The sequence below is a fragment of the Fukomys damarensis genome, unplaced genomic scaffold (assembly GCF_012274545.1).
Source record: "Fukomys damarensis isolate Sample0158 unplaced genomic scaffold, DMR_v1.0_HiC HiC_scaffold_3, whole genome shotgun sequence".
Lineage (NCBI taxonomy): Eukaryota > Metazoa > Chordata > Mammalia > Rodentia > Bathyergidae > Fukomys > Fukomys damarensis.
In genome coordinates this window covers 43,126,691-43,152,497 of record NW_022900915.1, presented here as the reverse complement: position 1 = coordinate 43,152,497, position 25,807 = coordinate 43,126,691, and the positions used below count along the sequence as shown (strand labels likewise).

Below are 25,807 nucleotides of genomic sequence, written 5' to 3'. Positions count from 1 at the left end.
GTACCAATAAAAATTTTAAAATTTTAAAATGTTTATAAAACAATGCAGAGATTTTTTGTGTGTTCTGCTTTTGTTGGATTTTAGGGGATAGGAGGTGGCAGTACAGGCCAGCAGGGAAGGAGTAACATAGGTTATTCCTTATTTAGCTGAACACTGAAGTGAGGATTTTCTGAGGCTTTACACCATAATCTCCCTTAATGCTCACACAATTCTGTAAGTGCTTTTGTTCCCATCCTGCCAACCAGGGAAGATATTGTGCCTGGTATCAGACATCTGAGTCCTGCACCTGGACTTCTGTTGAGCCATACCTGACTACAAGCCCAGCGCTCTAAGCTGTCCTAATGCTCCCCTCCACGGCTCTCAGTAGGCAGAGCCACCAATTCAACAGGAAGCCATAAACTAGGACGTGCTTGTCTATTTAGATAAGTTCCAGATTTTTACTAACTTATTCACTTGAAAATGTGTGTGAAAATTACACTTCATAGATTGGGGGAGAATTTAATAGCTTCCTGAAAAGTAATGTTAAGGATTTTAAGATTTACATGACAGTATCAAAATAATACAACTTGTTTAAAAAGACTACCTGGGAAATACATTTTCTCCAACAGTCTTCTACCTACTACTCTTTCAGTGAGTTTAATAATTGAACATCTAGACATTGATTTCACTCCATACTCTAAATTAAGCCTTATCAGCTTCCTCCCTCCCTCTTTCCCCACATTGTGGGTCCTAGGAAAGCTGTCCTTTCATTGGTTGAACATGCTGTCAGTCACACAGCACAAAAAGTCCTGTCTTTGCTGTTTGCTTTATGAATTAACAGATGTGCTTGGTTGGAAGAAACTGATTTGTTTCTTGATGGGAAGAAAAATCTTGTTTATTGGTTCATTTCTTTTTTTATGCATTGGGTTTTCACTAACTCTGGAGCTGATATTTGTCAGGAAGAATGTAAGGTGAGTACTGTAATTGCGTATCTTTTAATATAACGCATCTGTGAACTTCAGTGCACGTGTGAAATGTTGGTTCTGTAATTTCTCTATATTGCACATCTACATTTGCTTATGGCTCAGAATAGAATAAGCTAGGTTAGTCCATAAGTCAACTACTAAAATGATTAAACCAGATTTTATAATTAAGAGATAAAAAATATAATTTTTAAGAGGCAAGAGTTATTTGTTCAAATACCCAAATACACTACTTTATGTATCAAAGTATATGTCTAATAGGAAATGACTCCAAATCATTGTTCAGGTTTCTTTTATTCTTACAAGTAGGTGTTAATTTCAGTTTCTCCTGGCTTTATTATGTGAAAAATAAATTTGAAATCTCAGAAAATATATTACCTGTTCCTTGATGAAAAGGTGTTAAATCCCTCTAATTGGTAGCAGATGGTAACTGTGTGTTAGGAGACAAGGTCTTTACAATTAACCAGCGAAGTTTCTATTTCTGTTGTCCCTTTGGTTTGTTTCCATGCCTTATAAGGTAGCATGTAGAGATATATCTATTAAAAAGAATATCCACATCTGCATAGCAGTTAATTTATGTCCTGTCTCCCATTTACTCATCATGTACCATCTCGGCAGGTGCGCCTGGAGTTTGGCATGAACACAACTCAGCAGCATGATCTGGCTGCAGTTGTCTTAAAGAAGCCATGAGCCAGCAGCTGATAAAAGCTAGAAGTAGACACATTTTCAATTTTCTTCTCTCTTTGCTTCCAAATCAGTTTCTTTCCTTCAGGTTGGCTTTTAAATAGTAAATGACTTAAATTCCATAGGTGGTGAAAGCTTAATAATATTTCCCCACAATTTTTTTACAGAAGTAACCGATTTGTGTATTCTACTGACAAAGGGTACACCAAGAATGATAAAAACCACAATTCTTTTTAAAGGGAAGGTTAATAGGTTTAAATAATCTTAGGTTAAGAAACTTCAGATCTTAGAAATCACACAGATAAATGATTGTTCAAATCTAGTAATATGGTGCATTAATTCACTAGGAGGGACATCCATAGCTATCTTGTGAATGTGTGTTCAAATCATGGATCTGAAATTAAAAATGTATTTCAACTTCCATACAGCTCTTCCTCTAAGAAGGATGACTGCATTTTAAGCTTGACATATATTTCCAAAGCTTAGAGAGACAGTGTGGACACCATTCTTCCTTTTCACATCCCTTTCTCAAGTCTGGCTCATTCTTGAACCAAAAGGAAATCGCAGGCAGTCTCCCACATTCCACGGTGATTTCAGAATTTGTAAATTTATTAGTTTGCTTCTGGATGTAGCACCTTTGAGAAATGCTTGGTATTTCTCTAAGTACAGTAGGAATGATGCCACCAGGTGTTGGGTCTTCAGTGGTGAGCAAACAGGGAACGGTGTAGTGGAGCGGTGCTCACTGACCAAGTGATACATACATTATAAGTAAATGTCGCAGTGTGTTGGAAAAGGAAACCAGAGGAGACAAGGAGCACATAAAACGGGGTCTGAACTAGACTGAGAAGTTAGGGACCTTGTTCTGGGGGAAGTGATGTGTGAGCCGTGATCTGAGGAATGTCTGGAAGGAGAGTCTGTGAAACATTCTGGCCGTGAGTAATGCTGGTGTGGCTGGCGCAGAGGGAGGGATGAATAGAAATGAGGCAAGCACAGTTGGCACCTGGCAGTTCAGGGGCCAGGTAGGCCAGGGTGGGAATGGAATGTGTCTTTTCCTGAGTATCGCCATGAAGGAGCTACTTCGTGGTCACGTCAGCCTTCATAAAGTCCCCTGGCACTCGCTACCACAACCCAAGGCTCTTGATGACTTTTTCGAGTATTGCAGAAATAATTTTTACTGGAAAAGAGTTTGAATATTTTGTTGATGATGTAGACTTAATTTTCCTAAACCAGTGTTTCTCAGTGTATTCACACAATTTTTAAGTAAAAAATTTTTTAGTTTCTACTGTAGTTCAGAGATTCTGTGGTGACAGGAAAATGCACATGTATATTGTTTTGGCTGAGATGATGGCGTCCTGTACAAGAATCTCATTAGTTCAGGCTAAGGGTATGTGCAAAACCCATCTGAGTTACAGCTTATTCAAGAAAGAAATATAACATCATTGTATAATCAGACCAGAGACTTCCTGAAATGACAGTAAAATTGTCTTGTCTACTAGAAGTCTTTTAGTAGTGAAAACATGAAAATTTTAATTAGTGGAGCAAAGCATGTTGATATCATAGCTCATTCATTCACTCACTTGTGTTCACTAATCATTCCCCACACCCCCACTAACTAGACATTTCCAATTGGCCTGGTAAACTTTCTTTTTGGGTAAAATATATCTCACTATTTTCTATATTTTTGTTCATTTAAAACATTTAAAAATTGAATATGTAACCTGGTATCATGAAATATAGTGAATAAAATTCAAGTTAAAAACTTAAAAAATGTATTTTTGTGGTTATATTATTAGAAAGCTTGAAGCTCTCCAAGATGTATTGCCTGGACTTTCGTTTTTCTTCCATATGTTCAGTGATATTTTAATTTGCATAATAAAATTTGAGATTTAAGTTTGTAGAGATTTTTTGGCTAAGATACCTTTTCATTGTAATTTTATGAGTGCTTTCAGAAAATTAGGTTCCTTAGTGCTTGTAGATGCGATTAGCCTCAGAGAATTGATTCACACTAACTCAATGGACAAGAGACTTGATATAAACAAGCACATCTAACTAGGGCTGGGATTCAGCTCAGTGGTTCCATTGCCTGCCTTGCAAGTGTAAGGTCCCGAGTTCGATCCCTAGTAGCAAAAAAATTAAATAAAATATAAGCACATCTTTCACAAACATCTACACTCAAAAATTCTTAAATCTTGATTTGTAGTAGTCCTAAGCTAGAATCACCTTAAATGTCTGTCATCATGAACATAGACAAAATATGATATATCCATACAACAAAATATTTTAGTAATAAAATGGAATGAATCAGTGATACATGTACCTATGAATGTTAATTGCAAAGTGATTTCATTAAGACCAAATGAAGCCAAGCACAAACGAATACATGTTATATAATTCTATTAGTATGCAAATCTAGAGCAGGCAAACTCCAGTAATCTAAAGTGACAGAAGGCATGTCACTCCTTGCCAGGGGCTGAAGGCAGAGGGACCGTCTGTCCACTGCAGGAATGCTTGGAGAAACTTGTGGTTGAGACATATATTCTGTATCTCTGTTGTAATAGTGGTGCCCAAACTCACAGGTTTATAAACTTGGCATGGGTGCAGTTTACTATACATAAGTTATACACTAAAATTGGTAAAAATGCACAACTGCAATCATGTAAGTTTGTTAAGAGCAGCTGATAGACATCCCTGTCCCCAGGATGTCATCCTTACAAGTTTTCATTAGATAATAGAGGTCATATTACAAAAAGAATAGCACATTTAATTTGTGACTTTTTCCATAGAATTAATTCTGAAGTACTTATTATGACAGTTTAATCCTCAGCTATAATTATGTTTTGCACATAATGATGTAATATTTAATGTTAAAAATTATCAACATTTTATGGATATAATCATGCTGTTATTTTTTGAATCCTCATAGAGAAACATTGAAATAATATAACTTGATATTTTCTTCAAAATGATGTCACAGGATGGAAGTGGTAAGCCTGTAGGTGAGACCAGTTGATTGTGCTTGATAATCACTGAAAGTGGAAGATGAATATTGGTACATGGGATTTTAGAACTATTTTAACTTATGTTTTTATATTTATTTGAGTATTCTCTGATAAAACCGATACATATCTTTTAACTTAACTTTAGGAAATCTCTGCACGTCCAAGAAAATATAGAACATGGAGAAAAATTTGAAGAAGAAACAATTTAAATACATCAGCCCTGATCCTTATTCACTGACTAGTAGAGCCTAGTGTTCCAAGCCCTATGCTAGACACTAAGGCTTAACCAATTATAAATAATAACAAATAAAACATAAAATATTTTACAGTGAAATTTTATTCTACAGTGTATGCTTATATTAAACCCCAAATAGCCAACTCTTTCTATTAATAAATAAGATGAATGCAATTGCTGAACAAGTATTTCTGAAAATTATGAAAATAGACACTACAATATATACCCTCCAGTCTCTCCACACACATAAACACATACAGAATATACCACACGCATATGTAACTCGCTTTTATAAAACTAAAAAACAGATTGTTGTGAACATATTGTTTTGGATTCTGTAAATTTTAAAAAATTAAACTATCACAATTATTCACCCATGCTATTCTATATTTTTCTGATACATGTTTGGATACCATGCATTTTGCATCCTGAGAATATGCCACAGGTCTTTAGCCAAGCCTCTATTCTTTGGTGCTTCCCCTTTGCTGTGGTTTGGCTGAGATCCAAGTGTCCCCCAGGTGCACTGTGACCCAGTGGCAGCGCAGGAGACTTGGGGAAGCTTTAGGGATGGAGCATGATGGGCGGCACTCAGGACATGGGGGTGTGATATGGGGATGTGGTCTCTGGTGTGATGCCACAGTGGTTCTTAGGAGAAGGTAGTCAGAAAGGAGCAAGGGAGCTGGGGTAGCTGTGCACACCTGTAATTGTAGCACTCTGGGAGGCTGTGGCTGGAGGAGCAAACATTCAAGTCCTGCCTGAGCAATTTAGTAACTAAGCAAGACTCTATCTCAAAAAAAATTGAAAAAGCCCTTGATTCAATCCCTGGACACACACACACACACACACACAGGGAAAGGCCTGGGCTCTCCCGCCCTGTCTGCTTCTGGGTGCTGGGCTTGTTCCTGACATTTTCTCCACCATTACCCACTGCCCCAACAGTAGGGACTGCACCAGAACAGAGCCCATGCAGGCGCCAGGCCTTTGAGCCTCCAAAACTGTGAGCTAAATAAACCTCTTCGTGTTTTTCCATAAGTAGCCTTTATTGGGTATTAGACTATGGTAACAAAAAGCTGACTGAGCCAAGCGTTTCCCACCTTGTAGTATTCTAACAGTACTGCCTAATACACTGTGATGTAACACCACATGGCATCCACAGTTGTATCAGAAAATATACAGTAGCGCAAGTAAATATTAGTGACATGCTTTTAAATGAAAAATTGCAGGATCTAGAATAGTATGTTCACAAAGTATGCCTTTAAGTTTTATAAAAAGTAAGCGACATGCATGTGGTATATTATACATGTTTATGTGTTCAGAGACAGGAGGGGATTTATCATGATTCTATCCTCATAATTTTCAGAAATACCCTTTCAGCAATTGAATCCATCTTTTTTTTTATTTTAAGGGTTAGCTGTTTTGGTTTTAATATAAATAATACAATGTACTATAAGATTTCACAGTAAAGATTTTTATGTTTTATTCCCAGTCCTCAATGAATAAGGATCAAAGTTGATTTAAAATTTTTTTCTTCTTTAAATGTTTCTGTAATTTTTAAAGAACATTTATTGCTTTTTAGAGCAGAAATGTGCCATTAAAAATGAGTAGTATTGACAAACTACGATTCTGCTCCTTTATTCTAGATGTGATAAACTGAAACATCCTTTTTTGACATATACTGCTTAATGCTTTGTGTAAAGCCTTAATTGTAAATATTTGCTCAGCATTTAAATTTCTTCTTTTCAATTCAGCTCTAGAACATCCTCAAACAGAGAAGCGGTTGTAAAGAATGGTAAGACTTGTAATACATTTTACTGTGCTTAGCCTGTTATTATCCAGTTATATTCATAAACTGCTGTCATGCAACCTGAGTACTCACACCATTATTCACTTGGCAGATCAACAGGCTAATGGAGAGATGAAGCCAGTCCAGAATTTCACTCCAGAACCAATCACACAGGTATGGGCATCTCAGGAAATTAGATTGTGACTGGGGATTTAGCTCAGTGGTTCCACTGCCTGCCTCACAAGCACAAGGTCCTGAGTTCGATCCCTGGTACCCAGAACAACAACAACAACAACAACAAAAAAAAAACTAGATGAGATAGGAAATTAGATTGTAATCTATCTTTAAAAAATGTAAATACAATTATGTCAGAACTACTGTGAAAATATAATTATTATTAATTAGCAAATTCTTACTTGAACTTTGGATGGGGAAATGTATTACCATGGTCTTATAGTTGAGAAAAATCTAAAGTACTTACTTTTACTTGCTCTTTTGTATTTTCATTACAATATTTAGTTTTACTTTTATTCATCTCCAGACAAGATCACTGTAGTGATGGTTTATGTGTGATTACTGATGAACTTAGCTTTCTGCTTCTGTTTAGAAAATGTTAGCAATGCATGTTAATAGTATAAGTTGATGAGTATCACTGTCCAGTTCTATACACACATGAATCATGCTTTGATCATGTCTGCCTTCTCCCCTTCCTTCTCTGTGCTTCCTCTTCGCTAGTTAAAAAGTCTGCATTTGCACTGAAGTCATTGGCTCCCACTTTGTGTTGTACATTTTGTGGTCGTAATGGCCTGTACCCACCGTTAGAAAGTGAGTCAGCCCTTTTACTTCTAGGGAACCCTTTGTACCATGGACATGAATTCATCTCTCAAATTCTTTTCTTTGGTTGAGTAGGCTCTGAACTACAATCAGAGCAAAGGAGAACATGACAGTACATTCAGCCCTCACAACCCCATGCGCGTCGCCTTCGGTGGCACTCCCTGCATTCTCTTCTGGGCCAGAAGAATCACGGTGACATTTCAGAACCAGACCTGGCTGGACCTTACAGATGCAGCGTTTGGTCGGAAGGCAGTGGTGGACACGCACAGCTCCAACTGCAGTGAAGAAAGTGCCACGTGAGTTAATCGCAGACTGAGGACAATTCTCTAGGGTCACTGCAGTCTCCCAGCTGTGAGCATCCACTCTTTCATCACTTCACAAAAGAAAAGGGGACTCCTTTGTATATGACTCTGACATTCATTCACCTCTGAGAGAGTGTCTAATATCTAAATGAAAGGAGAAATCAGGAGTTATTTGGTTATTTTTGTTTTCTAAAAAGTTTTTGAACCCCTTAGCTGATTATCATAATGGGAGAAATGAATGTTTTAAAAACTAGGCTTCTCAAACTCATTTTTAAAAGAAAAGGAGAAAGATTTCAGGCTTGTTCTCAACTCCGAATGTTAGTTATCACACTAATCTGGTTTCACCATGGAAAAAATTACGTTACAGAGTCATCGGGGATCTCAGTGAGAGAAAGAGGAGCCTCTCTTCAGGGGGGTGAATGTTTCTCTCCAGGGAGCTTTCTGAAACCACAGAACAGTTCCTCTTGGCAGACATGCAAGGGTGTCTTTGGCCACATTTCAGAGAATCCTTTAGGACATTTCAGCGCGCCTGGAATAATCACTTTTGGTTTGAGATAAGCAGATTAAACAGATAACCCTTTCAAAGAACAAGTCAATTTCCAATGCTTTTCTCTGCTTTCCAGTCATCCAAATACAACTTTTTTGCAATTCCTTGTTTTGGTCCAGGGGGAGGAAATCTGACATGTCCCACTTGTGTTCTGAACGCTTCCTTTTCAGTATTTGCTGCTTTAGTGCGGGATTTTGTAAGACTCTCTGCATTTGTTCTGGCCTGCCTTAGCGGGGCAGGAGGATTTGTGCAATCACATGTGCATGCGTGTGTGGGTGTGTATATATGTGTGTATGTGTGTATTTGTGTTGTACTTTATGTACCTTGACTGGAAAACATTTTTTTATTCCTGAACTTTTCCTCATTTAAATATTTTTTTTATGATGGGTGGAAATGGATTATATTCATATTATGAGTTTTAGTATCTTGCTCATTAGAATGATTATCTCTTAATAGGGATTTAGGGGATCATGAGTGTGAGCATCCAGAATCTTCCCAGATTTTGTTTATGCTATTACTGCACAACTATGAAAGACTACCAAAGAGATGCCAGTGCTATGGCGAGATCAGGACCTTTTCTCAGAGTCTAATTAATTCCCTACAGAGCTCTTTATTTGTAGTCAGTTGCATGGAAAGAGGCTGAGTGCCCGGGGATAATCTTCCCTGATCATGGCCATCTGGCCCTCCTTGGTTCCATTTATCCTGACCCCAGGATATTTATAGGGAAAATTAGAGCGCCACAGCTTTCAGCTGGGCTTTGGAGACTATCAGGATCACTGAGAACCTACAGATGGAAAGAACCAAAGCTTGGCTTCCCGGCCTAGCTCTACCAGTGAGCTTTCTGACTGCAAACAGGACCTGCAGGAGCATCACCAGTCAAACGGAGATGACCACATCCGCCTGAGTCCCTTTCTGCATTGCTGCCCGACACCAGCAACTCGAAGGAGAGGTTTATTTTAGCTCACATTTCAGTCCATAGTTGGCTGGGTCCAAGGCAGGATAGCCTGGCAGAGGAGCTGAGCTGAGCAGAGATGCTCAGGGCTTGCCGGCCAGGAAGCAGAGAGCAAGAGAGGAGCCAGGAAGGGAGACAGTTTCTTCCAGATCCCGCCCCTGCTGACCTGCCTCTTCCTCCCGTACACAAAAGGCAATGAAATCCAGGTTCAGAGAGGTTAGGAAACTTGGAGCAGCCTTTCCCTTTGTTTGTTAGTAGAGCTGAGGTCTGAAGTCCTTTCTCTTGGCCCCATCTCACAGTTATGCAGATCAGGTGAGAACATTGTCTCAGTCACTTCCTCGTCATGGGGACACAATACCCGGCCCCCACACCCTAAGGAGGAGAGGTTGATTTGGTCACATTTTTAGTCCCTGGTTGGCTGACTCCGAGGCAGATGGTATGATGGAGGCCCAGAAGCAGAGAGAGAAGGAGGAACTGGGGGAGGAGATACAACCTCAGGGTCACCCCCACAGTCACCGACCTCTTCCAGCGCCCCCAACATCACATTGGGCTATCTCCCCCTCCATAATCCAATCACCTGCCAAAAGCTCCCCTTCTGAGCATAGGAAGTTCTTGGGGGCCATCTAGGTACTAACCACATCAGATGTGTTTGCATAAGCGCTCTGAGACCTTATCCAGTGTCCCCTTCCTCCTAACCACTAGTGACGCTGTCACTACAGTGACTGCAGCAGAGTGGAGGCTTTGGTTTTCATTGTCCGTGGATGAACAGTTAGGCGGAAACTGATATTTTGTCTTGGCCACCGTCCTAGAATTCTTAGGTATGAGCCCTGACCCACCTCTTGGGGTCCTGCTCAGGGGGTTGGGGGTGCTGGGGATATCAGAGTCCCTGGTGAGTTGAGCCAGAGGCTCCCCATGAATTGAGGCTTCGAGGCGCAGCTGCTGACTTCCTATGGCCAAATGCCTTGAGCTGCATAGATTCGTGAGATGCCTCTGCCCTGCTGGTGAGGAGATCTTGCGTGTGAACAGACCAGAGTGGGAGTTCCTGGGAGAACAAACTTGAGTGAGTGCATAACTGTGTAAGGCCAAAGGCACGGATGAAAAGCAAGATGACCACGTTTTAGCTCTTGGAAATAAGAGCAGGGAAAAGTCAAGATTGGCAGACAGATTTGCTGTGGAAGCCTTTTTAATAGTGACAGCCCTGAAAATAGAACACAATCGCAGCATCTGTGTATATTTTGAATTTAGACAATTATAGTCTGAAGAATTCAGAATCTGTTTTAAATGTGTAAAAGTAGGGCACTAGAAAGAGTAAAAAAAAAAGCTCACTTTTCTCTAATTCCTGCTCTGCAACACTGTAGAGGGTGTCATCAAAACAGTGAATGTTTAAATTTAAAATGTAATACAGTAAAAGACAAATTGTATTAATCCTCCTCAACAGCTTCCCCTTGCTTTAAACACTGAACCCATCATTCTGGCCCCTTCCTGCAGCAGCTCTGGAGTCCTCTTTCCTGAGTGTCTTTCTAAGGTGTGATCAAAAATATGACAGGTGCAGCTGCCAAGCGCTGCCCAATGGGAAGGTAGCTTGTAGAAACGACTGGCCCTCATCCACCTTAGTCACGGGATCTGGCACTGTGCAACTTCTGGCTCTTCTCCAATGTCAAGTGACCACAAAAGGTAAATACTTTGAATTGATTCAGGACCTCAAGGCAGCCAGGATAACACAACTAAAGACACCTGGGAAAAGGGTCGTCCAGAGCTGCTGCAGAAAGTGGTAAACTGTGGGGTAACTGTGTTCATTCTAAGTGGGACTAATGGCAATGCATCTTTTACTGTAATTCATTTCAAACAAACAATTAGAGCCACCATATTTTTACAGTCCCAGTCAGTGGTGTAGTGCCTGGCACTTCGAAGATCTTCGCTGAGTGAACCCTGAATTTTCTTTGTTGACATCAGGCCTTGTATTCTTTCCTCCAGAGCACAGCATGTTGGTCAGCTTCTGCTGAAACCAGCAGTGTTGGAGAAAAGTTCAGGAGCCTAGAGGCTACCAGGCTGCTCCCCCAGGGGACGGGACAGAGACTGGGGATGAGAGTTTGTGGACAGAGGTTAGGAGGCTTGAGATAATTGTGATCCGAGGTTCAATTCATTAGTGTTTGAGCTAATTTATGATAACCAGGCTCTCCTGGGTCTGTGGGAGAACTAAATGAGTTTCTGTTATAAGTAACTAATCAAGTTTAGATGATACTACTAAAAAATGCACTTGATTTCTTCAAGTATTTTCAGTAATTTGGAGTGGACTATGGAAATGTTGTCAGGGAAAGGGCCTGTCGGGGGCTTGCTTTACTGAGTAAATAAGCTGATAGAATGTTTGTCAGGGAGTACACATGAGATGTCCAAGTTGATGATGCTAAAAATTAAAATGTTTCAGTCCTACTTATATGACTTTTTTGTAAATAGCACCATATTCCCCCATAAGTAGCAGACCAACTTCATCTTGACCACTGATATTTCTATTTTTCAATAAATGAGATATAATTAATGAGATTATATAAGTGTGGTTATTTTCAAGGTTTAAAACTTTTGCAATTATTTACTTTTTTGGGTTATATAGTGAGGTGTTTTAACTTTTAGACTTAATGATATATCCTTTATATATTTAAATTTCTCATATTTTCCTAATTATTTAGCTTACTAGCATTTTCATTTTTTTATTGCATTGATATAGAAATGAAGTACAAAAGGGAAATTCCACTTTTAGAAATCCCCTCAAGGATAAACCCGGGGTCTTTTATAGTCTACTTATTTCTAGTAACAACCTTCCTAAAAGAAGAACTGAAGTACAATAAACTGACACATTTAAAGCGTACATTTGATCAGTTTTCTTACATATCTGTACACATAGAACTGTCACACAATGAAGACAATAAATATTTTCATCATTCTCCACATTCTCTTATTTTCCTTTATAATCTGTCCCTCTGGCTACTCCCATCTCCAGAAAACCATTGATCTTCTTTCTATCATTTGAGAGTAGCTACATTATCTAGAATTTTATATGAATATAATCATACAGTTTACACTTATTTTAGTCTGACTTTTATCACTTAGCAAACTAATTTGAATAATCTATATTGCTCAATGTAGAAACGGTGTATTTCTTTCCATTACTTAGGAGCATATATTGCAATTTATTCATCCATTCACCTGTTGGTGGAAATTTTGTTTTCCTCACAGTTTTTGCCTAACTTACCAAGTAAAGTTGCTATTAACATTCATGCACAGGTCTTTGTGGCATCGTATATTTCTATTTCTCTGAGGTGTCATTCCATCTAGGAATAGAAAGGCTAAATACATGGTGTGAGTATATTTAACTGCCAAACTGTTTTTGTTTTTTTGGTACCGGAGATTGAACTCGGGTCCTTGCGCTTGCGAGGCAGGTGGTGTAACCACTGAACTACATCCCTGGCCCATGCCAAACTGTTTTTTAAAGTCATTGTGCCATTTTGCTTTCCAACCAGCATTGTATGAGAATCACGTTGCTTTACATCCTCATTGATGGTTTGTATAGTCAGTACTTTGAATCATTCATGGGAAAATGGATACACTTTCAGGTCAAAATCTTAAATAAATCGGACACACAAGCTTAAATAGTGCATGGTTTTTCTTATATGAGAAACCCACAGTATAAATAAAGTACAGAGCAAACTAAAAAGTGGATGATAGGAAGTGAGAGATCTTTTTTAAAAAGAGAAGGGAACCAGGAGATGGAGGGGTGGGGAGAGAAGGGCGCATGAGAAGAGTTAAGATGTGTTATGTGCAATACCAACTCTTCACGATGGATATAATTATTATGTACTGCAAATATGGACTAGTAAAAATAAATTTAAAAATATTCTGTGTGGTTGATAAGAGGCTGCAGACAAGAAATTTTTAAGTTTTTATGTGGTTGACCATTTCCACACAAATTTCACTGAGAGCTGGGTTAAAAAATCTGCCTTGATGTTACTAGGAGATTCGCCTTTGGAGAGTAATGTGTTTCCATGTCAAGGGCAGGAAAGCAGAAGACCACGAAGGTGTCCAGGAGTGGGAAACCCCCGGAGACAAATTTTATCTGTGTATGGTCACATTTACTTAGGCGCCATGGTTATTCAACCTGCAGCACTTGACTCCTTTATCTTGAGCGATTGCTCCCCTCCGAAGGGTAATCGTACCTACCACATCTGGGCAGGTGTGTGGAACCTCCTCTCCGCTCTTTCCACCAAGAATGGATTGGCCTAGGGGAGCAAGTGTCTCTGTCTCTCAGGTGTGAGGAGGGAACCACTGTCTCTTTCCAGTACGAGCTCCCAGATTCATAACTTTGGTGTTCTTTCCCCATGTTAAGTCCCTGTTAAAATCTCACTGTTTTGCCCAGGAGGAAGAACTGGATTAACAGTGAACCAATGTTATTCCCATGAAAAAGTAATACTCATCTCTCTCTGCTCCAGGAATCTCTATTCCAGGAAAATGTGAATAGGAATTAAAAGCTTATGATTCCTATTTTAAATTATTTTTATCATTCTTTTCTCTGTACTGATAAATCATATCATGGTTTTATCATATTTTCCTAATATTGAATCATGCTGATCATCCTTTCACATACTTATTGCCTTTTTTTTTTTTTAGACGGGGTCTCACTGTGTAGTTGAGACTGACCTGAAACTCACTATGTAGCCCAGGCTGGTCTCAAACTCACAGCAATCCTCCTGCCTCAGCCTTGAGTGATGGGATTACAGGCATGTGCCACCATGCCCAGCTTGGCTGTTTTTGTTTGCTTGTTTGTTTGTTTGACAAGGTCTCACTGTGTAGCCCAGCTAGCCACGAACTTGTGACAGTCCTTCTGCCTCAGCTTCCTGAGTGCTGGGATTTAAGGGTGTGTCACCATGCCTGACCGTTTATTGGCTATTTGTATGACTTTGTTTATAAAGTGCCTATCCAAGTCTTCTGTTTCCAAGTTGGATTGTCTTCTTAGTGAATTGTTGAGTTTATTATATTCTGGATAAAGTCTTCTGTGTGTATGTACTGCACATATCTTCTGTTTCCTACCTGTGTTTTCTTAACATTGTCCTTTGAAGGTCAAAAATTTTTTATATTGATAAAATTTACCTTACCAGTTTTTCTTTTGTGGCTCTTGCTATTAATTTTTTAAATTGTTTATCCCTAGATTGTATAAATGTTCTGTAAACTTTGTACTGTAGGTGCTAATGATTTGGTCTGTGGTCTGTCCAGAGGTCGTGTTTGTGTCCGTAGGGGGCTTCCTAATTCTGATGGATGGTGCTGTTCCTCTCTTCTTAGGTTGTCTCTGAAGTTTGGTGATACTGAAAATCCCACAGCACTGGCTATAAGGTAGGTAGGATACTGGGCTGGAGGACTCTGGTCTCAGCACTTCCGGCGAGCTCTGTTTAACCTGTTTATCCCACATATGAATATGGAGGGCTTGGTTTGTGCCCAGCACTGTGACGGGTGAAGTGAGCTCCCCAAGGCTGCGTGACAGGGTCCTTAGCCCTGCTTTGTTTAGCTCCCAGGGGAACTTTCCCTCCTCCACCTCTGCAGGGAGGGACAGCAGCACACAGGAACCTGAGAACGCAGTTGTCTTTTCCTTTAAACAACGAGGAAAGTAGAATAAGCTCAGAGATGATTACATGGCAAAAAGGCTCTGTGGTCAAATGTTTGCGAGTGACAGCAGAACACACCTTCCTCTTGGACATGCACGGTGTAAATTTATACACTCAGGCTTCCAAAAAGACATGCTCTTCAGGAAGCCTGCTGCAGTCATAACCTGATTTACCTCCTGATGCCAGTGCTGGAGCTTGGGAAGCTTTCTTCTTCTTTGGGGCCCTGGCCTACATATCATGGGACACGTGTTTCCCTGGTCATCATTTAGAACATACATGCGTTCATTTCAGAGCAACACTGTAAGGAAATGGTATCCCACTAGGTGGCCAAACACATACATACATCTGATAGAGAAATGGGCAAGTTTTTGAAAGTACTGAAATAGAATCACCCGTAAAAGTTTTCATTAATCTAACATAAGGCACAACAATCACCAGTTGGGTTAGTATTTTATAAGTTTTAACTTTGAAAACCAGAGAAAACAGTTATCCCAGTTTTTTCCCTTTAAAAGATCCAGAAGTGGGAAATATTTCTGACCCATAACAGCACAATTTTCCAAATGGAAAATAGCATTATTATTATTATTATCACTATTAATGTTATAGCTGATGCTGTCTACACCTCACATAGATCTAACTGGGCCTTTCCGTGGAAAGCATGAAGCCTCTACATAACTTTCAGGTGCCATCTCTCTCACCCAAAGGGGCCCAGGGCCCGCCCTCCCAATCTGGAAGCGTGTGGACCCTCGGCTCTCTTCCCCTGGGGGAGTCCGGTTGTTGGTGTCCCCATAGGCATCAGCTCCTCTCATGCACAGTGCATGTTTGCTCCTTTTCTGGCTGCTTCCCTTTCCTGTGGCATTTCCTGTTCCTCCACTGGGCATATTTTCAGTGGCTGCATTCCCCCAGTCCTTGTATTCAAATCCTTGTCTCATAGCGTGTTTCTGAAGGGTCCCAAACTAAGACAAGAGAAAGCATTGAAAACAGAAAAATCAGAAAATACTCCCTGTGAGAAAAGACAAAGTAGCCAATAACCCACTCATCATTCCTAATCCACACTGAGGCTTGATAACCCCATCCTTCCTCTGTTTTCTCTGTGGTTACCCATTTAAAAAAATTTTTGTTGGTATCCAGTGATTGAACTCAGGACATTGTGCTTGCTTGCAAGGCAGGCGGCAGCACCACTGAGCTAATTCCCTGACCCACCTATTTTTTTAATTAAAAAAAAAAAATCATGGCTTCACATGCTGTAACTTCCATGGCTCAAGAATTTCCATCCCAAAGTGGTGAAGACCAGCTGAAGCCCCGTTCTGATGCACTCTTGGGAGCGCTTTCAGGAGTTCTGGGTCTTCATGTGGAAAATGATGGTAACAGTACCACCAACACGAAATAAAATGCACATGCAGCGTGTAGTATAAGTGCTTTCATTTTAAAAAACTATTAAGAGTAAAAGATACACTGTTATCAGTCCTCCCCCACCCAAAAATGCTCAAAATTCCCCCCCCTTGCTGTGAATACGCTCAGCCCGTTGTTCTTGGCAGTGCGTCTTTTACTGTAATGCAGTTTTTATGTAAACATTACTGCATTTATTTTTGGAGCCACTTGTATTTTTCATACGTGGAAAGGTAATGACACACAGTAGGACAGCTTTACTTATTGCTTTAAACCACGCTTTCCTTGTATGTCGATGTCTATTTCAGTTTTTCTCAAGTCCTGGGTCTAGTGATCGCAGGACCCCGCCGATTCGGCACGGTGCTCTGCCTCTCGGCCTCCACTTCCTCCTCGCCCTCCTGGTCTGCCCGTGCCCCGTGTCCCGCGTGGGCGCTCGGGATGACGCCCCCTCCCGCTCCTTTTCAGGTTTGTCCTGAGCAACGGCGAGCTGCCTGGCCGAAGCTGGTTCAGTCTGCGCCAAGTGGAGATCGTCCTCAACGGGTCCACCCGAGCGTCCTTCCTCGCCCCGGTGCGCTGCTGCGGCCCGGCCACGCGGGGGATGGTGCCTGCCCGTGGGCGGTCACCCTGCTGGACCTCCAGGTAACGCCGAGCGCCAGAGTCCGGTGCCAGGGGAGCCAGTGTTTGCTGGAAAACACCCCAGACGAGAGATGTGTAAGGAAAGGGAGAGCTCGCAGCTAGAAGTGTAAGGATCTTCTGGGGCCTTTCCTCTCCCGCTGCTGCGGCCCGGCCACGCGGGGGATGGTGCCTGCCCGTGGGCGGTCACCCTGCTGGACCTCCAGGTAACGCCGAGCGCCAGAGTCCGGTGCCAGGGGAGCCAGTGTTTGCTGGAAAACACCCCAGACGAGAGATGTGTAAGGAAAGGGAGAGCTCGCAGCTAGAAGTGTAAGGATCTTCTGGGGCCTTTCCTCTCCCCCAGGGCCTCTCACTTTCACACCTGTCCAGGCACTGGTGGTGGTCAGTGCCAGCAGGGACAGGCGCTGCCTTACGTGCAGTGCTGTCCTACAAAGCCTGGTGATCCTGGCCTTGCCAGGCGGAAGAGAAGGACGCTATTCCCAGCACCGCTTGTGAGTCGCCTGTGCCACCCAGTTATAGTTACTCTCCACACTCGATCTTCAGTACTCTTAGTGCTGCAACGTGACTCTTATTTTCCCTGTTTTACAAAGGAGGTGCAGCTCTGATGCTCTGAAACTCTGATCGTTACACAGTTTTTCGTAGTGATATAACTGGTGTGTGGTAGTGGCAGAACTCAAATGTTATAAATATTTACAGACGGCTCTTTAGAAAGGGTGAGACAGAAAAGACAGTGAGGAAAACAACCATTCACCCATGATTTCACCTCCTAAGTACTGGTCTTATTCTAGAAATAGTGTCTGTAGAAATACTAGAAGAAAAATAATTTGTAAAAATGGATAAACTACTTACTACCCATAAAGATGGCTATTATTAAAAACAATAGCAAACAAAGAAAGTAATATGTTGGCAAGGATATGGAGAAATTAGAATCCTGTTGCTTTGCTGGTGTGATTGTGAAATGATGCAAATGCTGTGTAGCAATTTGTGGTGGTCTCTGAGCACATGGAGTTTCCTAGCGATCCAGGAATTCTACTTCTGGGTATATATCCCAAAGAAGTGAAATCAGGGACTTGAACAGATTGCCATACAGTACACTCCTGTTCATAGCAGCCTGAGTCACAGAAGCACCCAGCTGTGGAAGAATGTAGAAACCAAACCTGTATCTATCTGCGTGCAGCTGTAAAAAGGAAGGGCATTGGGATGCATGGGGTGTTGTGAATGAACCCTGAAGACGTGCTAAGTGACATCAGCCAGATACAAAGGGACATCTATACGATCACACTTTCCTGGCCGGAAGTAGAATGAGTTTGGCCAGGGACTGTTGGGAGGGAATGGGGAGTTACTGTGGGGAAAGCAAAAAAGAAAAAATCAGTTCCAAATTTCCAGTAAGGCTGGGTCACAAAGCCACATGGCTGTCCTTCCGCAGTAGCTTAATGTGGCGTGGGGATTTCGCTTAGAGCTTTGGAGCAGCCGGCATGAGAAGGAAGCCAGGATTACAGATCCGCTGGGTCCCTGAGACCCCTGCCAATCTGCATGTGAGGAGGGCATTCCTCCCTAGTGCCGGGCACCATTTGAGTCCTCAACAGGTTTCTCTCAGCATCAGCATCACAGCGTGACTGGGCATGGAGAACGCACTGTAACCTGGGCTGAGGCCCGGGCTGTGCGCAGTTGGGCTGCTGTGGACATGCGCAGGTTTGGGCCTGGCTCCGGAGGCCACCCCTCCACCCTGGATGCCCAGCCCAGACCCACGGGGGTCCCCGTGTACCGCAGCATAGGGTTTGTGCGTAGGCCTCTGTGCTGCAGACACCTCAGGCGGCTCGGGATGCCTGGTGAGCGGTTGTCTTACTGTGATGCTCAGATGGCGAAGGCAAGGGAAATTGGAACGCGCTCAGCACACGTTTCTCTGTGGCTGAGTCCCCACAAGAGACAGCGATGGTCTGCGGGGGACCAGGGTACAGAGGGGTGCCACGTCCGGTCGGAGGCCAGGAAGTAGAGGCAGCCACACGGGGTCGGTGGGGCCGGCAGTCCAGGAGCATCTTTTTTCTTTCTTTTAATCATTGCATTGCAGCTGGCTTGTGCTTTGAAGTAATGCAGGGCTGAGGTGTCTGATCTTCTGGCTTCTCAGCAGCAGGTTCTCAGGATGGATTCTCACTGGACAATCTCGGGCTGTCTGAAGACTGGCCTGGGAGGGGCTCACCGAGGGGCCTGAGGAATGTCTGCGACACCCAGCCCTGGGGAGCAGGGAGCTCACCCCAGGTTCTCCAGAGTCCCGTGAGGAGCCAGTGGCGCAGTCCCAGGCTCTCTGGGCTGGGGGCGCAGTCAGCAGATGACTGGCAAGCCAGGCCTATGGCCTAATGAGCGCCACGGAATTTTACCATGGAAAATGCTAAGATGCCCACTTTAAGCCATGGAAAGGATTTTACTCTCAGACTTTGTGTGTGTGTGTGTGTGTGTGTGTGTGTGTGGTGTTGAGGATTGAACCCAGGGCCTTCACCTGAGCTACACCCCAGGCCCCCCCACCTTTAATTTCTTATTTTGAAACAGGATCTTGCTAAGTTGTTAAATTGCTCTGGCTGGGCTCGAATTTGTGATCCTCCTGTCTCAGCCTCCGAGAGTGCTGAGATTACAGGCCTGTGCCACTACACCAGGCCAACAATTCGACTTTGTATGTGGCCTTTAAAATGCAAGCAGGTGGCTGAATGAGGTGACGCTGTGTGGCTTTGGCTTTTTACCCCTGGAAGCCAGCTGAATTGGGGGCTGCCTGCTGCCGTGACCACTTTGCTTTAAAGAAGGTACTCTACGGCCCGGCTGTTCCACTGGAGCAGTCATGCTTAGATGTCGGGCCCTGGCATCGGGCTGAGCCTTTTCCAGTTCCAGGGACTGAAGCGGCTTTATTTGCACATGTGATACACATCCCACCACGTGCATAGGATGCAAAGGGGGGCCAGGCTCGGCTCCCGCAAGGAGCACCACACACGTGTCTCCGGGGTCCCCTCCTATGCGAAGGTTCACTTTCTGTGGCTTCAGTTACCTCTTGTCAACCAGCATGGAAATATTAAGTGGGATTCCAGAAATGCTTTGTATATTTTGTACCACTTTTGTTACAGGATATTATGATTTTTCTGGTTATGACTGCTAATCGCTTCCTGTTCCCAGTTTGTAAGTCTAGTGTTATCATGGGCGTGCACAGGAAAATAGTCAATCCGGCCATCTCGGTGGCGACTGACTCTAGGACCCGGTGCTCATTCTGTCCCCAGGTCCGTAGGTGCTCCGGTCCCTTAGATGAGATGGCATAGTGTTCGCATAGAACCTCTTCCCGGGTACACTTTTTGTAAATCTTAATTAGTACACGTTTGGTTGTGTAATGATTCCATTCCTCACGGGGTGGGGGCTGGTGCGCATACTACACATCTTAATTCCTTTTTCACCCCCTTGCCTTCCTCTTCCCTCTCTTGGCCCCCTTCCCACTTGTAAAAGTTCTCTCTCTCTGTTTCCTATTATCCATCTTTTATTTATAGTATCTTTATTTGTACTTTAAGTTGCTCATATAAAAGAAGCCATGTCTGATTGGTTTCACGCAACATGCACCCGGTTCCTGCAAATGACTCAAGTTTTTCCTTTTTATAGCAGAGTAGTGCTCTGTCTCTAGGCCACTTATAATATGTGATACAGTGTGAATGCTACAGAGATAGTCACTGCCTGTGTTATTCGGGGCGCATAAAAGCGAAGACAGCTTTTTACAACATCTCTGATCTACACTTGGAGCCCTCAGCTGTGGGGAGTCTGGACACTCTGTGGTTCCAGGCATTGGTGGGGGTCTCGGAACATGTCCCTTGAAGATAAGAGGGGACATCATGCACATAACGGGGTTGGGGAGGTGACGGGAAGAAGGGACGGAAGACGGCAGAAGCCACAGGGACACCCTAGGTCTGAGTCCACAGCCAGAAGGTCGGAGCCACATTGCATCCTCACAGCTGTGCTATCGTCCACTCGTGTGACACCAGGCCCATCACTTAGGCATCCCATGCCTCAGTTTCCCCTCATAAAGCAGGAGTTCACTGGGGACTTGCTCATGGGCTCCTGAGAGTGCTGAACAAGTTAGGCAGCATCGGTCAGTGTGTGCTTTTATTTTCCCTGTTTTGCCTCGCTGGGAATCATGACATCCCCCCTACAAGATTTCCTGCTGGGAGCGGCAAAGGCCCAGGGGCTGAGATGTAAAATCCCTACTGTGATGGAACTTACCATGTTCAGAGCAGGCTATGAGCTGGGGGGACCTACAGCAGGTAGGGTTTGACACAAACTAGAGTTAAAGAGCTTTAATTTCAGAGCCTTGGATTTCATTGTGACAATCCCAGATCCTGGTGTTTGGGGGTCAGTCCCGATTTAAAAGCAAGTGTCTGGGTCCCTGTCAGTGCAGGGGTGATCATCAGGTCTCGTGCTTTGGTTGTGCAGCAGACGTGTGAGAACCAGCTTGTGGGAAGTGGCCCTCGGCAGAGAAGGGGATCACAGCCGATCTTCTTTCTCCTGACAGATCCAGGGCTTTGCTGTCCAGGGCGGGCAGTTCGCTGAGGCCAGGGACTGCGCCCCCTCCTTGTCGCCGGCCGTGCTCCTCGGCCTGGCCGTGTCTCTCATCCTGCTGCTGGTGCTGGCCTACGCCCTGCACATGCTCCTGTACCTGCGTTTGCTGGACCGGCACTACGAGTTCATCGCCACCTCCCCTACTCATTTCCCTCAGCTGCGGGCTCACAGAGCCACGGAAGAGAAGGAGCTGCTCCGGAGCCAGGGCCAGGAGAGCTACGAGCTGCAGAGCCAGCAGATCTGCAAGATCTACGCCTGAGGGCTGCGTCGCTTTGCTGTTGGATTTGTGAATGGCCTGATTGAAACAAGCACAAATTAGAAAAGGAAATGTGGAAGGACCTAGCTTTGAAGCACCCCCTGGCTTAGATGGACAGGGCCAACGAGAAGGCAGGCACTTCCGGGGCCCTGCCTTGAAAGTGAAGGGATGATATTTCTGGTTAGAGAGATGTAGGGGAGGAGAGAGAGCAAGAGAGAGCGAGAGAGAGGTGAAATATGGACAAGGGAAAACATAAGGGGTCCACCTTGCCTGACTGAGTGTGGCTGTGATAAGTACAGAAATAATAAACCTAAGGTTATCTGCAGTTCAGAATCTGCTTTGTAACATACTTGGAATTTTATCAGAAATTGTGTCCCAATTTTTCTTAGAAAGTAGTCTTTTCTCCCTGTTGTGGAGCCATGAGGGCCAGACGGTTCCTTTCAGCTTGGGGAAGGTCTTCTTGTTCCCACGAGCCTCAGAGCAGCACCGTCCCTCTGTGTAGCAGGAGTAAGGGCCTTGGCCACATGTGCTGTCTCCCACCCCACAGTGCAGGGTGCTTCCCTCTCGTCTGGTGTCCAGGAAGCGCTCCTGACTGCACTTGACATAGCTGTGAGCTAGGCAGGAACAGTGACCTCCTCCACCAACATAGCTCTGAGATGAGGGATCTAATCCCTTTCCTCAGGAGGCAGAGTCCCCATACGGATTCACCCAGAATCCTTTGCAATTCATGGGAGATACTGGAGATGAATTCTCTCTCCTTCTCACTGAAGCCTGTCTAATCAGCCTCTGTGTTAAAGAACTCATAAATGTAAGCAAACGTTGCATTTTCCTATTTCGGCTCTGTCCATGACTCTGGCTCTACTGTACAGAGAGCCTAGGGTGCGGGTGGGAACAGGTCAGGGGGTGGCCCACAGAGAAATGGACTCCTCTGTGTGCTGTGGGGATGGGTGACTGTCTTGTTCCCTCTTCAGTGGGAGGTGGGTGAGAGGGACCCACCATATTTATGGTAGAGCAGACTTCTTTTGGACACTTTTGCTGCATCACTATTGGCCATGAATGTAGCTTTGGTTCCAGCTCTCAGAATTCTGTAAGATCATAATATTTTATAGTAGTTTTCTGTATGTTTTCATACCTTGGTATTCTGTAGACAAAGAATCCTGATTTATGTAGATGTTAGTGCCAAGACAGTTGCAGGCAACAGAAACAAGGGATGACAATCTAGGATTGATGGTCTGATCCTTTTTGCCTTCAGACCAGTGGGAGATCGGTTGGCTTTAGAGAGGGGTCTGCCAACCTGCCACACCATTCAGCCGTGAGAATGCGATTTTCACTGCTTTTGCTTTGGGTGTCCAAATGCGAGTTGGAAGTAAGTAGGCGGTGTCGATGTATGTTTGGTAGACCAGGCACACGAAAGGTCAGTGTGATCTAATTTTTAAACTGGTGTACTTTTGAAAGTGAAAGGGAATGCCATTACTGGTTCCAAGGTCACAGATGTGGACAGACAAATTGGGATGGATGGATGGAGAGATAGATGATAGATAGATAGGGCCATCTTAGGTGTGGGTGATCCACCATAAGCTAAGCAGGTCTTTCTGACTCAGCTGGGTTGTTTACAAAAAGGCAATAGTAACAAGATCTTAAATTTCTGAAGCTATGTTCAAGTGTCTCGGGAGTTTCTCTGATCTGAATGGGATTCCTTACCTCCTTTCAGAGGGCTGACTGAGTTAAATATCAAACCCAGGTCTGACCTGCAGTATTCTGACCTGCAGTGTAGGGGCATTCACACCTTGTCGGGCCTCTTGTGTGGGCAGAGAATGTTGATGACAAGACAGTTTGAGAAGAGAAACAGTAGCTTTTGGGGAGACTTAGACAACTTTATGAATACTGAGGTCTCAAATTCCACACTTTTTCTTGTTAGCACAGCCAGCGCCTGGGTGATGAAGCTGCTCTTGCCTTGCTTGAACATCTGCAACAACCTCAGGGACAGTCACCTGGCCAGGGTGTGTTTCTTTCCTCATGGTCTTTGGGCAGTCAGAGTCACATTCTAGGAGATTTGAGGGAGCCCATTGCAAAGTCAGATCTGGGAGAATAAAGTGGCAGGAATGGTTTTGCTAACTTAGACAGCAAAAGGTGGGGAGACTACAGGTAGGAATGGATTCTGGAGCTGCTAGTGGAGTAGGGGAGGCTTATCAATTTACATGGACTGAAGTGTTTGATGTGGCTTCTCTAGCCAGAGAAATACAATTAAGTTAGAGCAGCAGGGAGTGCATCTTTGCTCAATTTGTTAAAACCTGATTCCACAGTGGGACACCATCAGTACCATAGATCAGAAATACCTTGGGATTGTGTGGAGAAAGAAATTTAATGACTTCAGGGACTGGGATGTAGGAATGGACTTAGGAAGTGTGAACTTCTTCCCCTCTCACTAATGGTTTTCCTTGGGGATGGCTCTGAAGACCTCCTCTTCACCCTGGCACTGAGAAGTACTTTGGGAACACAGCACCTGTACTGGTCGATATCCTCTGTAGGCTCTGGGTAGAGGTAAGAGATGCCGCCCTTGAAATGGAAACCTTAGTCTCAGTAAGGATGCCAAGATCCCGGTGGAGGTCAGAGAGCAGCACAGGAACATTGGAGGCTGAAGGGCAATCATATAGAGGTAGGAGGCAACCAAGAAGGAATAGGGCCCCAGCAATCCAAGGGGGAGCAGACTCTCAGGATGAAGGGAATACTCAGCTATGTCAAATGCTAGAGGAGAGATGGAGTTAGAAAAGAACTATGAATTGTTTGTTTGTCAGATCTGGCCAATAGACAGCAGTGATACCATTGTACTCTTTGGAAGAGAGAGAGAGTAGACATAGCTTAGGCAGTGGATTCCCTAGGTTTTCTCCCAGAGTGCCTTCCTGCTCCAAGGTTCATGGTCCTCCCAGAAGAACCTCCTCCATGTGAGCCTAACCTTTTTGGAGAGATTTCTTTCATTCTGTGCCTCTGGGTGCAGGAATGGCGACAATTCCACTGCCTCCCAGCTCCAGCTCACTACACCATCTCTTCGGGCTCTCCTTACCCCACCAGGACCTCTACAGATGTCCCTCTACATGAAACCCTCCTTAAATGCCCTAGCCTGAAGATGCTATCTGATTCCTATTGGGATGAAGGTTTATGCAGAGGTTCAGACAAATTAAACTTTACTTGTCGCTTTGTTGGCTTTAAGTCTGGAAGTGTATGGTTTTTCAGAATACAAAGCATAAAAATCACTGCTAATACGCTGCATGGACACCCCACCAAGTTGACTGCTTTTGCAGTTGGGATCTCCTGGGCTTCAGGGAGGAAGCCAGAGTACAAGGAAAGGTTAAAGAAGTAGAACCCCTCCCCAGGGAGGGGAGAAAGTTGCTGGAGCTGGTTCCTCAGCAAAACCTTGGTGTTACAGGATTCCACTCTTGCAGCAATGGTGACGGTGTCCGTGGAGAGGGAAGAAGCCGCTTTCCTCAGCAGAAACACACAGAAGGTCACAATCTCAGGGCAGAGTTTTGAACAGCTGTCCTTCTATCAAGCCTCAAGTCTCAGAGATTAGAAAGACAATGAAACCAATCAAGTGATGTCTTTTCCACGTGACCTTTTGAAACAGCCCTCTTTTATTTCAGATCTTGGTCTGTGTGGTGAAACTTGCAATGCTTGTAGGCAAGCTTTTACTTCTGAGATCAACATTCCAAGGACCAGGATAGAGCAAAAGCTCTGGTTCCTCACAGAATTTTTAATGTAGTTTGAATCTTCATGTTTCTCTTCTGGTCTTGAATTTTTACCATCTTGGGGCCCTCTCTTTGTGTTCCTCTAAATTCTTTGCATATCTCTCTCGTATCACAGACCTACAAACCCTCTCTTCTAAGCCCACAATGAGAGATCTGGAACTCTATTCTGTAGAGCAGTTTGATTCTTTATTAGAACTGTCTTATGGAGGTTGGATCTAAGAATCTCATCTTTCACAGCCAAATGCTTAAAATATGGTATTAT

General features: G+C 43.6%; 1 protein-coding gene across 1 annotated transcript; it reads left to right on the top strand.

The window, feature by feature from the left end:
* On the top strand, positions 1-23,234 carry Atp6ap1l (ATPase H+ transporting accessory protein 1 like). Its single transcript, XM_010643116.3, has 8 exons — positions 1-950; positions 6,629-6,669; positions 6,776-6,837; positions 7,573-7,793; positions 14,627-14,677; positions 16,801-16,946; positions 17,083-17,174; positions 21,500-23,234. The coding sequence occupies exons 1-8, from the start codon at positions 760-762 to the stop codon at positions 21,803-21,805; spliced, it is 1,110 nt and encodes a 369-aa protein (XP_010641418.1). The 5' UTR covers positions 1-759; the 3' UTR covers positions 21,806-23,234.
* The last annotated feature ends 2,573 nt before the right edge of the window (positions 23,235-25,807 follow it).

What these genes read in the sequence shown, in the direction of transcription:
- Atp6ap1l (XM_010643116.3), top strand. Translation starts at nt 760, where the DNA reads ATGCTGTCAGTCACACAGCACAAAAAGTCCTGTCTTTGCTGTTTGCTT. An exon ending in TGCAGTGAAGAAAGTGCCAC is followed by an intron (nt 7,794 to 14,626) that starts GTGAGTTAATCG and finishes CTCTCTTCTTAG; the next exon opens with GTTGTCTCTGAAGTTTGGTG. An exon ending in GCGGGGGATGGTGCCTGCCC is followed by an intron (nt 16,947 to 17,082) that starts GTGGGCGGTCAC and finishes TAGAAGTGTAAG; the next exon opens with GATCTTCTGGGGCCTTTCCT.